The 13993-nt window shown below is 39.3% G+C and overlaps 2 protein-coding genes across 2 annotated transcripts; both read right to left on the bottom strand.

The window, feature by feature from the left end:
• Positions 1-3490: 3490 nt before the first annotated feature.
• LOC143878934 (uncharacterized) lies at positions 3491-3955 on the bottom strand. The gene has a single exon (XM_077381151.1). It carries the CDS (start codon positions 3953-3955, stop codon positions 3491-3493), a length of 465 nt encoding a protein of 154 aa, XP_077237266.1.
• A 69-nt stretch (positions 3956-4024) lies between these two features.
• LOC143878933 (uncharacterized) lies at positions 4025-4552 on the bottom strand. Its single transcript, XM_077381150.1, has one exon. It carries the CDS (start codon positions 4550-4552, stop codon positions 4025-4027), a length of 528 nt encoding a protein of 175 aa, XP_077237265.1.
• Positions 4553-13993: the final 9441 nt, after the last annotated feature.

The following is a 13993-nucleotide window of genomic DNA, read 5'->3' as shown; positions in this document are numbered from 1 at the left end:
GGATTGCCTCAGTGATCCCAAGTTCACATAAAAGATGAATTAAAATCAATATTAAAAATGCACACGCCAATCGCGTGGGTACGAGAGACCAAGAGAGAGCGTGGCGGCTCGCGCCCCACCCCTCTCGCGGGATCGGGTCCCACAGCTGGGAAGATGCCTAAAATCATTTTTCATATCAACATTGTATTTGGTTTGTCTTTTTGTAGCAACAACCAGAAAATGCTGTTGTAAATAAGATAGGCTTTACACGGATATGTAAGTGGTACACATTCCAACACGAAAACATCTCTCTTGTTCTATATGTCGATCTTATCAAATACATGGATGATGGTTTGTACTCTATAAATTTGTTTTAGATTTTGAGATCCAATGTAAGCCGAAAGTTGATTACTTCAGTCGAACTTATAAAAGTAAATTTGTGGCCAATAATCAGTTTTGAACCCAGAATTCCGTGGCCAATAATCAGTTCGGAATTTGTGGGCAATAATCAGTTCGAAATTTGGGGAAACATTAAAAAAAAAAAAAAACAACGTACAAACTCTACTGCGGAATTCCGACGAAAATCTCGGAATTCCGAGAAAAGCCTCGGAATTCCGCAGTAGCCATATACAAAACCCCAACAGACGAAATTGTTACTGCGGAATTCCGCGAAATTCTCGGAAGTCTGCGCTCGGAATTTTGAGTATTTTTCTCAGAATTCCGCAGCAACCCAATTACGCAAAAAAAAAGCTGTCGGAATTCCGAATTCTTTTTCTTAGAATTCCGAGAGTCGGCCCAGGCGCGCATAATGCCTGGACCGACTCGTTTTTCTCATTTTTATTTCTTTCTCCCTTTTTCTCCTCCATCTCAAAAACCTACTTTGTTTTTGTTTTTGTTTTTTTTTCCCTAAATCCACCATCCATCATCGATCCTCTTCTTCCTTACCAAACCCTACATTTCTCTCCTAAACCCTACCCACACCATTTTTCTTGAAACCCTTTCCTCTTTCTCTCATTTTTCCATCTTTTAGGTGTCCCTTCCTCTTCTTTTCCCCAATCTCTCATCTCCATCCTACATCCAACCCGTTTTTCTTCCTTGTCTCCCCTTCTTTCATCATATTCTTCCATTTAGGGCTTCAAATCCCTCTTTTTCTCTCTTTTTGTTCCTTCTCTTCAAACCCTAATTTTCCAACCTTGCCTAGAACAAAAAATCCAAACCCTGGCGGTTCCTCCGACGGGCGAGACGATCAAGGACCATCAAGAAAGAAAGCCAAGGCTAAAGCTCCGGTTCCGGAAACTGAGGTTATTTCCGATTCATACTTCTCCTCCGCCCAAGCCAAGAAGACATGGCCAAAACTGGCTAATCGGGGCATCCTCACCGGCCGATTCATTGAACCCGACGTTCTCCACCATTTCGACCTTCAAGCACGATTTGATGCCGTTGGGTGGACCCAATTTCTTCATCTCCACGAGCTTGTCTACCCTCGGTTAGTTCGTCTTTTCTATACCAATCTCACTATCACTCCCTCTTACTTCCGAATTGAATCTCGTGTCAAGCACACCTCCATCAAACTCAATATTCATCAACTTGCTGAGATTCTCGCAATTAGTTCCGACGGCTTTGACCATTACTTTTGGCCAGGCAATGGGATCCATTCCCTCCCAGATCTTGATCACGACACTATGTTTGGCTGAATTACCAAGCACTATCGGCCCAACATGCTTGTGCAAACTTTTGACCTCATACCCGTGGCCAAAATGCTTCATAACTTCATTTCAACAACTTCACCCCACGCGGTGGCATGACCGATGCCATCTGACTCCTTGAGGCATACCTCATATATTGCATCCTTGAGGGTTGCCGACTTTGTCTACCATACATCATCTTTCGCTTCATGTTCCAGACTCTTTCTCGATACCGCCCCTCATTGCCGTATGGCATGCTCCTTACCTATGTATTTCGCCACTTCGGTATCACTCTGAAAGGTGAGGCCACCGACACTCCCACCGCTCCTTTTGATGATCGGACCTTCCGGCGCATGGCACTTGCGAATGAAGTTGTTGCCGTTGACCCTGACGAAGAAGTTGCCGTAGACCCCGATGAAGAAGAAGACGAGGACGCTCCGGACACTGAGGCCCCTGCGGCGCCCTATCCCTCTTCGGATTTCTCTCAGGGTTTTGCAGCCATGCAGGAGGCCCTTGAGCGATCTATGACCACGCAGTTTGAGCGGCTCACTACCCATGTTGACACAGAGATGTCTACTCGTTTCCAGTCGCTCTCCACTCACGTTGACGCCCAGTTCTCTACCCTTTATCAGTACCTCTCCGGTGGTCCGTCGAGTCAGCACCCGGGCAGTTCCTCTTCTTATCCGCCACCACCTCCTCCAGAGCAGTAGATGGATGTAGTTATTTGCTGATGGCTCAATTTTTTGGGTCCGACTCCTTTGCTATATTAGGAGTCTCTTTGTGGATGTTTTGGGCTGTATTAGCTTTATATTTCTACAGCTGCTATATGATGGTTGGATATTTTTGGAGCTTTATATTTATATAGCTTTATACTTTTTGACAGTGAGTGTGCTTGATCAAGGATACCCATTTTAGGCAGAACAAAACTTGGCTTCATAATTGCCCCCAGTGCAATAAAGATCAAGGATACCCCATTTGCAAATGGCATGAAAGTAGCATCTAAAATGAAACATGTGTTTCAAACTTCATTGATGGAGAGAAATATAGAGAGTAAACAATTTTCTTATGCGCAAATCCAATGCCGGAGCTGTTATATAATCAACCATTTTCTAGGTACAAATTGAAGGCTGTACATTATAGGGTATAAAACAGTAAAATTTCTCAAAAAACATATCTACACATAATGCTAGGCCATTCCCATATAACTTCATAATCTTCAGATGAATCCTCACTGGTTGAATTGCGTAGTGGGTCATTGGTCCTTAGACCAGAAGTTTTGGAGTTGCGTCTAGATGACGACCCTCGAAACAGTTTCTATCAACGAAATCCAACTCCCTTCAATTCAAATGACCCCAAAAATACAACAAAAGAATCGTACTTAAAAGAACGGAGGCGGCCGGGATAGGACTTTTTCTAATAAAATTTAGAAGAATAGTTTAAAGCTGGGGCACTGATTGTATTGAGGATCATAATATAAGAGAAAACACAAGTTTAAAAATTACATACCGGTTTCCCATTGGGGCGGAAGGCCCGATTGGGACCGCGTTTGGCTGAGGACTTACGATGGGCGGATTCTTGCACGATCTCTTATTATGTCCAAGTTGACCGCAAGTACCGCACTTATGGTGCACTCCTCTTTGCATCTCTCTCCGTTCTCACTTTTTCGGTCGGTCTGGCTGTCGTCTTGATTTTGGCGGCAATACCAACGGCAAAGGATGGGTACGCTCTGGCCATTGCGATCAGTCTAACGTGGGATAAATTGCTCCATCCTAAGTCATCCGATACGTATCGGCATGATACCATTCCTCGTAGTAACTGTATGGGTCTCATTGGTCCAGTCCCATGGCTGCTATCGCATGGGAGCACGACATTCCCATCGTTTGGAACAAACGACACGTACATGTTTTCTTTTCCAAGTCCACCTCATCAACGTGGTACTTGGACTTGACCTCATATACGGTCCAACCACACTGGTGCGCCATATAAGCACCTGCTAGAATACATTGTTCGGCCAACCAGTCTTCCGTGTTTGGGGTCAAACGAGTCGTCCACTTCCTACCTGCCTTCTGACGGTACTGAAAGAAGTCAGATAGTTTCCATCTTGTCTGTTCGACAAGTGCTGCAATAGGCAGCTCCCTTGCGCCCTTTAAAAGTGCATTGAACCTCTCAGCCGCGTTAGTTATCAGCACGTTATATCTAGAACCTTCGAAATAAGCGTTGGCCCAATTTTGTTTAGGAATCTCCGATATCCATTTCTCTGTGCTTTTACTCATGGTTTTAATACTCTCCATCGCATCCTTTAAAGCACCCTCCCTTAGGGAATATGCAGCATTCATAAAAAGTTTCCACAGATCTTCACTCTAAAATTTTCCATGGAAGGTGACACTGAGGTGGTGGATGCAATAGAAATGGTGCGACCCTGGGAGACCTTCCCCTACGGCTCTAGGCAACCCCTTCATCCGGTCGGACCCAATTGTGATGACATCTCGTCCTGCCAAAATGAAATTCTGACGGAACAAATGCAGGAACCATACCCAGCTATCATACGTCTCGGCCTCGACTACTGCAAGTGCCAGCGGGAATAACCCATTGTTGCCATCTATCGCAGTTGCGGCTAGTAGAGTCCCCCTGTACTTCCCCCGCAGATGGGTCCCATCAATTAGGGCGAGGGGCCTAACTGTTCGGTTGAATGCACTAATGCTAGGGCCAAATGACCAAAAGAAACACCCAAATGTATCATCCCCTCTTGGCCGCAACTCTCGAGTTCGGCACAACCGCACTACTGTGCCAGGATTCCTTCTCACCAACTCATCAGCATATGCAGTCAGGATGCGATATGACGCCTCTGCATTCCCACACATAATTTCATGTATGATCATCTTTGCCATGTCGGCTTTTCGATACAACATTGTTATACTCTAGTAGGCCTTGATGTACCGTCTTATCATAGGAGCCCTAACATCTTCTGGGCTTTCGAATAAGGCTAGAGAGCACTCAGCAGCCCACTTTGCAGTGGCCATGGGATGATCGTTCCTTTTCATTGTGCTTGAGCATGTGTGCTGAGGGATAAATGTTTTTACCTTAACATAATATGTATAAGTGGTCCCTGTGATACGCCATGGGCATGTACGATCCTTGCATCTAACGTCGTACTTTGTGGGATTTGTCTCTTGTGGGACAAATACAAACCGATGCCGGATTGCGTACTCTGTGACTTTCTTCTGAAAGACTTTAAGATTTGGGAAGATTGCCCCGACCGTGAAATCCTCAGGTCCCACGATCACATTTACTTCATCACCCCCTACAACCATTTCATCCGCTTCCATCGGCTGCCTTATATTGGTATTTTCTAAAGCATTGCCTAGATAATTACTAGGTTCATCCTCCTCCTCATCACCCATCTCATCGTCATCACTGAAGTCCTCTTCATCATAACGGAAGTCCTCTTCATCATAACCGAAGTCCTCTTCATCGTCGTTATTACTGCCATCGTTCGGTCGAACCAAATCAATAGCATGAATATCACCTCCAAAATCCGTACAGAAGTCCCAATCGTTTCTGCCTGGTTGGGTTTTCTCAAACTAGGTCTCAGTCGCGTCGGTCTCATTCAAAGTGGGATCTTGAAAATCCTGATTCAAGTCCACTTCATACCTGCAGATCGGTAGCCAATTAAAGTTAAAGTAATTGATTTACAAATGAAAGGAATGAATATTAATCACACCCAACAATTGTTCAATACTATAATTTACCGATGTATGGTATGAATACCGCCAAGCGTTCTTTTCTCTTTTCGAGCAATGGCCGTTAGAATCAGTGATGCAGGAACCACGAGGACAGTACTAATATTCGGCCTCGAAGCCTCTGCAAATGTGGAAGGAATCGTAGGCTCTGGAGAATTGGTTCCTCCGAATCTGAACTCTTTAGTTACATATAGGCTCATAGTGTTAATGACCGTACTATCAAAGAGTATCATTACTAGATCAAGGTCGTCGTCATCTCGAATATCATATAAGAAGATATGAGATGAGTCGAAAACATATCGACACTTTATAGATAGAGAAACCTCACTTCGATTGGTCCAAATTTTGCTATGAATTAGATTGTCAAAATCTCTGTATTTTGCTCTCCGACCAACAATAAGAGGCAACATCTTCCCGCCCACGTATTCAAATAATACCACATCCTTTAGAATGCCGTCGATGTGTAAGACAAAAGAAGCCCTTCGTTCCTCTCTCCTGTAAAGACAAAATAAAATATTGATTAGAAGTTGTTTAAAGCAATTTAAACGTGCTAAAAATGGAAAGAGAGGAGAATGGAAAGGGAACTACATACCTTTCCATGGAAGGGAGGTTAGTATTGGTGCAATGCAATAGAATGGTACTTTGGAGTGAACCAATCGAATGGTGGTTTATGCCCCTACAAAGGAAGCAATGGAATGGTGGTTTAAACCAGTGATTTTTTAACCATTATGGGCTTTCTCAACTGATTTCTCAAAGTTCTGTGTTTAAAACAACTGATTTCTCAACAAATTATTGTTTAAACCATTATTTTTTTATTTTTTCCAAACTTTTGGGATTTAAACCGATAATGTCTCACAAATTATATGTTTAAACCATTGATTTCTCGAAAATTAGAGGTTATCTCAACTGATTTCAGAAATATTATGTTTTTAAACATATAATTTCTGACAAATTATTGCTTTAAAGCCAACCTTTCAAAGTTTAAGGGTTCTCTCAATTGATTTCCCAAATACTAAGGGTTTGAACGAATGATTTCTTAACAATTATTGGTTTAAACGATTGATTTTCAACAGTTTATGGGTTTAAACCAATAATTTATGAGAAACTAGTCGTTTAAACCACTGATCCTTGAAACATTACAACTTATTTTAAATATATTAGGGGTTTTAAACAATGATTTCTCACAAATATTGGTTTAAACCATTAATGTGTGACCAATTATTGATTTAAACAATTGATATTTGAAACATAAGGGGTTTTATATCAGGGGTTTAAACCAATGATATCTCACACATTATTGGTTTAAACAATTGATTGTGGGGTGTAAACCAATACTCTGTGAGAAATTATTGATTTCAACCATTGATATTTGAAAAATTAGAGGTTTTCTCAACTGAATTCTAAAATATTAGTGGTTTAAACCAATGATATCTCACACATTATTGGTTTAAACAATTGATTGTTCAAACTTTAGGGGTGTAAACCAATAATCTGTGAGAAATTATTGATTTAAACCATTGATATTTGAAACATTAGGGATTTTCTCAACTGAGTTCGAAAATATCAGGGGTTTAAACCAATGATATCTCACACATTATTGGTTTAAACAATTGATTGTGGGGTGTAAACCAATAATCTATGAGAAATTATTGATTTAAACCATTGATATTTGAAAAATTAGAGGTTTTCTCAACTGAGTTCTAAAATATTAGTGGTTTAAATCAATGATATCTCACACATTATTGGTTTAAACAATTGATTATTCAAACTTTAGGGGTGTAAACCAATACTCTGTGAGAAATTATTGATTTAAACCATTGATATTTGAAACATTAGGGATTTTCTCAACTGTGTTCTAAAATATTAGTGGTTTAAACCAATGATATCTAACACATTATTGATTTAAACAATTGATTGTTGAAACTTTAGGGGTGTAAACCAATAATCTGTGAGAAATTATTGATTTAAACCATTAATATTTGAAAAATTAGATGTTTTCTCAACTGAGTTCTAAATTATTAGGGGTTTAAACCAAAAATATCTCACACATTATTGGTTTAAACAATTGATTGTGGGGTGTAAACCAATAATCTGTGAGAAATTATTCATTTAAACCATTGATATTTGAAAAATTAGAGGTTTTCTCAACTGAGTTCTAAAATATTAGTGATTTAAACCAATGATATCTCACACATTATTGGTTTAAACAATTGATTGTTCAAACTTTAGGGGTGTAAACCAATAATCTGTGAGAAATTATTGATTTAAACCATTGATATTTGAAACATTAGGGGTTTTCTCAACTGAGTTCTAAAATATTAGGGGTTTAAACCAATGACATCTCACACATTATTGGTTTAAACCATTGATTTTTCAAACATTAGTGGTTTAAATCATTGATCTTTAACAAATTATTACTTCAAACCATTTATTTCTCAAACTGTAGGGGTTTAAACTAATAATGTGTTAGAAACTATAGGTTTTAAACCATTGATTTTTTAAAAATTAGAGGTTTTCTTAAGTGGTTTCAGAAATATTAGGGGTTTGAACTTATGATTTCTCCCAATTTAGGGGTTTCAACCAATAATGTCTGTGAACTTATAAGTTTAAACCATTGATCTGTGAAAATGTAGGTCTTTATGAACAGATTTACATAATACGTGGGTTTAAACCAATAATTTGTTATCAATTGTTGGTCTAAACCATTAATTGTTTAACAATTAGGGGTTTTCTCAACAGATTTTAGGTTTTAAAGCAGATATTTCACCCAAAGTATTTGTTTAAACCATTAATAGTTCAAAACTTAGTGGTTTAAATCAATAACTTCTTACAAACTGTAGGTTTAAACCATTGATTTTGCAGAAATTAGGAATTTTTGTTGTTTAAACCATGTAGATTATGAGTTTAAAAATAAATTTTTGAGAAACTATTGGTTTAAACTATTGATCTTTGAAAAATTACAACTGATTTTCGATATATTAAGGGTTTTAAAAAACGATTTCTCACAAATATTGATTTAAACCAATAGTTATCTTTCTTGCTTCATCATTTGCTTATTAATTTATGGTATTTGGTATTACCACTATCCCTCTCTATATATAGGTTTTCCCTTTATTATAGCTATTTATCCGTTTTTCCTATATTCATTCATCCTTTTGAATGTATCTTCTTCTATTTTTAAAAGAAATTTTACTAAGAGCATTTTTTTCCTTGCCCAGTGCATCGCATGGGGTGTCCCACTAGTGTTATATATATATATATATATATATATATATATATATATATATAAGCTCATATAGCTTATATGAGCTTGAGGGTCCAAACACATGATTCCCACATTTTTTGTGGTGATCCAAACCATTCATTTACAAGGCCCCATCATAGATAGGGTGTGTACCAAAAATCAGCTCCATTGGATCATCTTAACCCCTCCAAAAGCGGAGGGAGAAAATGGGCAGATTTGTGGCAAACGGTGTCTGTCCATTTTGCCCTCCACTTTTGGATGGGTTAGGCTGATCCTATGGATCTGATTTTTTGTACACATCCTATGTATATAAGGGCCTTTCAAATGAATGCTTTGGATCATCTTAACAATATGGGCCCATATGTGTTTGGGCCCTCAAGCTCATATAAGCTATGAGCTTCAAGCTCACAATCATTTTCCTCATATACATATAACGGTCTATTCAGGCCGTAATCGAATTAGACATATAACGGTCTATTTAGGTTTCCAAACAAGCTGTAATCGAATTAGACAAACTAACTTGCTGGAAAGAGTCTGCATTAGTGGGTGTCAATACGCTTTCCCTAATTATAATTGGCTACATGAAGGATAAATCCTAGACTCGTAGAAAGGGTAATCTCATAATAATTGCTGATACTTTCTCAATTAGCCAAGGGTACTTGACTAACATTTTTGCCTTCCTCAACATTGGCATGCTTGCTGTCGTAGTAATGTATGATCGCCGCGCTCGATAGCACTGCAAGGGTTAATGCTTGTGCGTGCATCCTGCATTCGACATTACAAGTGTTTTGATTTGAATAGTTAAGTCACACTTCTCTTATGTTAATATAAGTGATGGAGATCTAGCCAGAATTGATGCCCAGAGCGCGCCTGAGAAACAATATATTATACATGAAATGAGTTAAATGATCGACAAGACTTATTAGGGAGTATGAGATGAGAAAACTCCCTAATATGCTTTAAAAACCAAATAAACAAAAACTTGCTTGAACGTGCTTTATGTTTTCTATGGAGAGAGGCTTTTGCTTGAAAAAATATAATCATTTTCGAGGATAAAAAGTGACGGGGGTAAATCTTGAACGATTCACCGGATGACGACACAATGTGGCCCAAAATTGCCAAGAGTCCGGGTGAGCAGCTGCAGATCTTTGCCAACAGGGGAGATAATAGCGCGGCTGAAGGATTGTAACCCACCCTTTGCCATCACCTGTCTCCTCTGGTCGGAGATCTCGCCAGCACACAAATCTCAGTATTGTTACCGTCGTGATGACACTAGTGCCTTGCGTTACCATATAGTACAATCCCTCTAGATCCGACGGTTAGGATTATCCAATAGAACTGATTATTGAGGTACAACCTACTTACCTTGTTTCCCAACAAATGGACGGTTTGGATCATCCTCATGCCCTGCCTTACCATATAGTACAATCCCTCTAGATCCGACGGTTAGGATCATCCTATAGAACTGGTTATTGAGGAACAACCTACTCACCTTGTTTCCCAACAAATGACGGTTTGGATCATCCTATTGAGTGGGCCTTACCGTACTTTTTGAAAAATAACCTATTATATGGTCACACATCATATAATTTGTCCCAAAACAGAAGCGTATGGATGAGACTGTGACCATGATGGGTAAGATCTGAGTACGAAATTGTTTAGTAAAATATGGAGTTCTATCATCAAAATAAGTAACTAGAGATAATATAGCCTTTCGAATAGCAAATTTTACCTATGCTGGTGAGCTTGTGCTCAGAAACCCATGACTGCAAGGAGCCCATATCTTCAATAATCAGGAAGGCTAAGAGCAAAACGAATAGAAGTTTAGAGAGAATGAGAGAGTAAAGTTAGTGGGTTCTGAAATGGAAGGTAAGAATGCATATTTATAGGAGGATTTGAAGGGGTTTGTTCGGTGCGGGGTTCGTTTGGTGCCCCTGGATTTCCTAAACCTTGGACGCTATAGCAGAAAAAACAACTGGCTTTTACTAATTTGATTATTTTACTATTTTTCCTTTCACGCGAAGTTGTTGTGGCTTTTTATTCTTGACAGACAACATATAATACCGCCATAGCAGCTACATTTAATAAATTGAAAAGTGAAACTCCATCATATACAAGGGGGTGGCCGGGGGAATTAAAGGGGGAGAATATAATTTGTTACTGGCGAAACAGGGTTGTATTTGCCAAACGTTTGGACGACTAGGATAGTGTTATCCAAACTATTTTGGCTGGCCATAACCCATACATGTAGCACACCGGTTAGATAACAGGAATTGTTGATCTAAATAAAGAGGACAAGGAACCACTCGCTAAACTCTTCTTATAAAAGAGGCCGTTTCACCTATATCGCGATTTGTCGCTTACTCATAGCCGTTCAATATTTTAGGTGGCTTAGATTAAACGGGGTGTAAAGACTACAGAGAAGGAGCCAAGGGGGGGCGAGGGGTGGGCAGAGTTGCCCCCCCTGGATTTTTGTGGAATTTTTAAAAAATTGAAAAGTGAAACTCCATCATATATTCGCTCCCTTTTCTTCCCCGCCCTATGCCCCTATCCCACTTCCACTTGTGTATTGGTGACTCCTCTCTATACAATAGAAGGAGGTGGCCGGGTGAATTAAAGGGGGAGAATATAATTTGTTAGTGGCGAAACACGGGTGTATTTGCCAAACATTTGGACGACTAGGATAGTGTTATCCAAACTATTTTGGCTGGCCATAACCCATACGTGTAGCACACCGGTTAGATAACAGGAATTGTTGATCTAAATAAAGAGGACAAAGAACCACTCGCTAAACTCTTCTAATAAAAGAGGCCGTTTCACCTATATGGCGATTTGTCGCTTACTCATAGCCGTTCAATATTTTAGGTGGCTTAGATTAAACGGGGTGTACAGACTACAGAGAAGGAGCCAAGGGTGGGTGAGGAGGCGCAGTTGCCCCCCCTAGTTTTTTGCGGAATTGTTTTGCCACCGTATAATTTCCATACGTAATCTTGCCTGCCCCCATGGATTTCTTAGAAAATTAATTAGGTATTTTAAGGGATTTCACCTTGTTTCAAAAAACAACTATTTTTGTGGCATTTTTAAAGCATTTAAGATCCTCATCACTACCGTTCATTCTAAATTTCAACACCTAATATGTCTAAGCCTCTAGGGTCCAAAAGCAAGATACATTTGGAGTAGGAAGGAAGATGAGACAAATATTTAAAGGGAGAAAAATAAGTGTATAACTGTGTCCATTTTTTATGGTGTGGGAGGGAGTAAAGTCCATTAATTTTTCAAAAAGTAAGTTGGGCCCACTTCATAGGATGATCCAAACCGTTCATTTGTTGGGCCACAACCTCAATAAGTTGTACATGTAAATCATCTCCATAGGATGACCTTAACCCTCTGATTGGTAGAGGGACTGCACATTATGGGAAATTTTATAAATCTGAGGGTTAGGATCATCCTATCGAGATGATTTACGGGGTACAACTTATTTACATTGTGGCCAAATCCAACAATGTAAATACTGGGCCCACTGTACTTTTTGAAAAATACTGGACTTTAACCTCAAATACAGTATAAAATATCCCCTTGTTCTAACCATGAATCCTATTTCCATATTCCAATTTTATTTTATTTTTTTATAAAAAAATGTGATAAATTGAAGCCCCAGTTGATTATTACAGTACACAAATAAACAAGAGAAAAATGAGAGTGTTTTCATCACTAAATGGGGTCGAGAATGAATTTTTTTTTATTAAAAGCAATTTGATTTGAAATTTATGTGAACCTTTGATATTTTTTTTACTTTATATTAATTTAGTAATTGTTATAAAACCACCATCCTCTGCCCCCACTAGAGCAAATTCCTGGCTCCGTCCCTAGTGTAAACTATTAGAACTCGCAAAATATCTTTCTTTGAGTAGAGAAGAAAAACCCTCTGTTTGATCTACTCCTCGAACGTTCGCGATGGTTCCAAATGCCGCGAACTCGCGAGTTGATTGAATAGGATCCTTAGTTTCACACAAATGGTCGAAGAACATATATGCCCAAGGGTTCCCATAGGTCTAATCATACACTTTACCTCTTATTTTGATGCTAGCAAACTCACATTGATTAGCCTTATGGACTAATGTGTTGCCTTGAGATGTTGTGTTGTATACAGGATTTTCATGTCATAATCGCCATTACACAACTCTTCTCAACACATAGCTTGTGGATCAAGAAAGCAAAGTAACCAAGAGCTTGCACCTACATTGGAGGCATCCTCATTTGAAGATGTTCAAGTCTAGAAGCTCAACATGAAGATCCTACAAGTTCCCAACAAGTGTCAAGAAGGAGCTTGAAGATGAACATGCCATGGTGACTGCTCATGCACCTTTCAACATGATTTGAAGATTGGAGAAAGTCACAAGAGCCAAGATAGAGTTCAATATGTTCTCTCAAAGGAAGTGCAAAGGAGCAAAGACATTCCAAGAAGACTCAATGGTATACACTATTAGAATGTATGTATAGTCCTCTTGATTTTATGTTAAAAGCACTTTCAAAAGGTTTTCAAATGGTTTTCATACTTAAGTTTTTATATTTTTGAAAACCATACACACACCCAAAAATGTGTTTGGAAACCTAGGACCTAAGCCCAAAGACCATGGCCTAAAAGCCCATGGATTTTAAAGTTAAAAATAGAATTTCACACAAGGCCGGTCGAACCTGGAATTCCAGGGCATCTCGAATTGATCATGCCGGTCGATCGGGGTTAGTCGGGCGACCGCGGAAATGGTTCTGTTGAAACAGAACCATTCCCGGTTAGTCTTGGCTGGCAACCGCCATGGGGCCGGTCGACCGCAATAGTATTTTTGAGCAAAATTTAATTCAAAACAGATTGCCCACGCTAGGCGACCGCCCCGGTATGAATTTTAAATTTAAATAGAGAGCCCGATAAGGGTGGACGACCGCCGTGCCTAGGTCAACCGTCGCGGCTTGGAAAGCTAGCCGTTGGGGCCTGAGCAGGTTGACTTTTTCAACCCTGTTTTTTTACAGTTTTATCCCCAAACGGTCATATTTTCTTGTGGGCTATATATATACTATCAAAACCTTTCTAAACAATTTTTTGCAAGATCAAATCCTATCTTCTTGAACCCAAACTTTTACATGAAAGGTTAAACCTCTTTGAACTTGTATTTCTACATTCTATCAAGAGGATCTCCATAGGCTTTACATTTGTATCTATTCCTTTGAGAGTTTGAGAGCTTCATTGTTTGTAATCCGCCTATCAAGAAGCAAGAGAGTTCTTTTCTTTTATTTCTTTATTTTTATTTGAGGGTCTCCGATTCGGCCCGTTAAGAAAGGTGAATCGTTGT

The sequence above is a fragment of the Tasmannia lanceolata genome, unplaced genomic scaffold (genome assembly GCF_043159265.1).
Source record: "Tasmannia lanceolata isolate RefF3 unplaced genomic scaffold, GAP_Taslan_0.1 ptg000006l, whole genome shotgun sequence".
NCBI lineage: Eukaryota > Viridiplantae > Streptophyta > Magnoliopsida > Canellales > Winteraceae > Tasmannia > Tasmannia lanceolata.
This window is presented reverse-complemented; position numbering and strand designations above follow the sequence as displayed.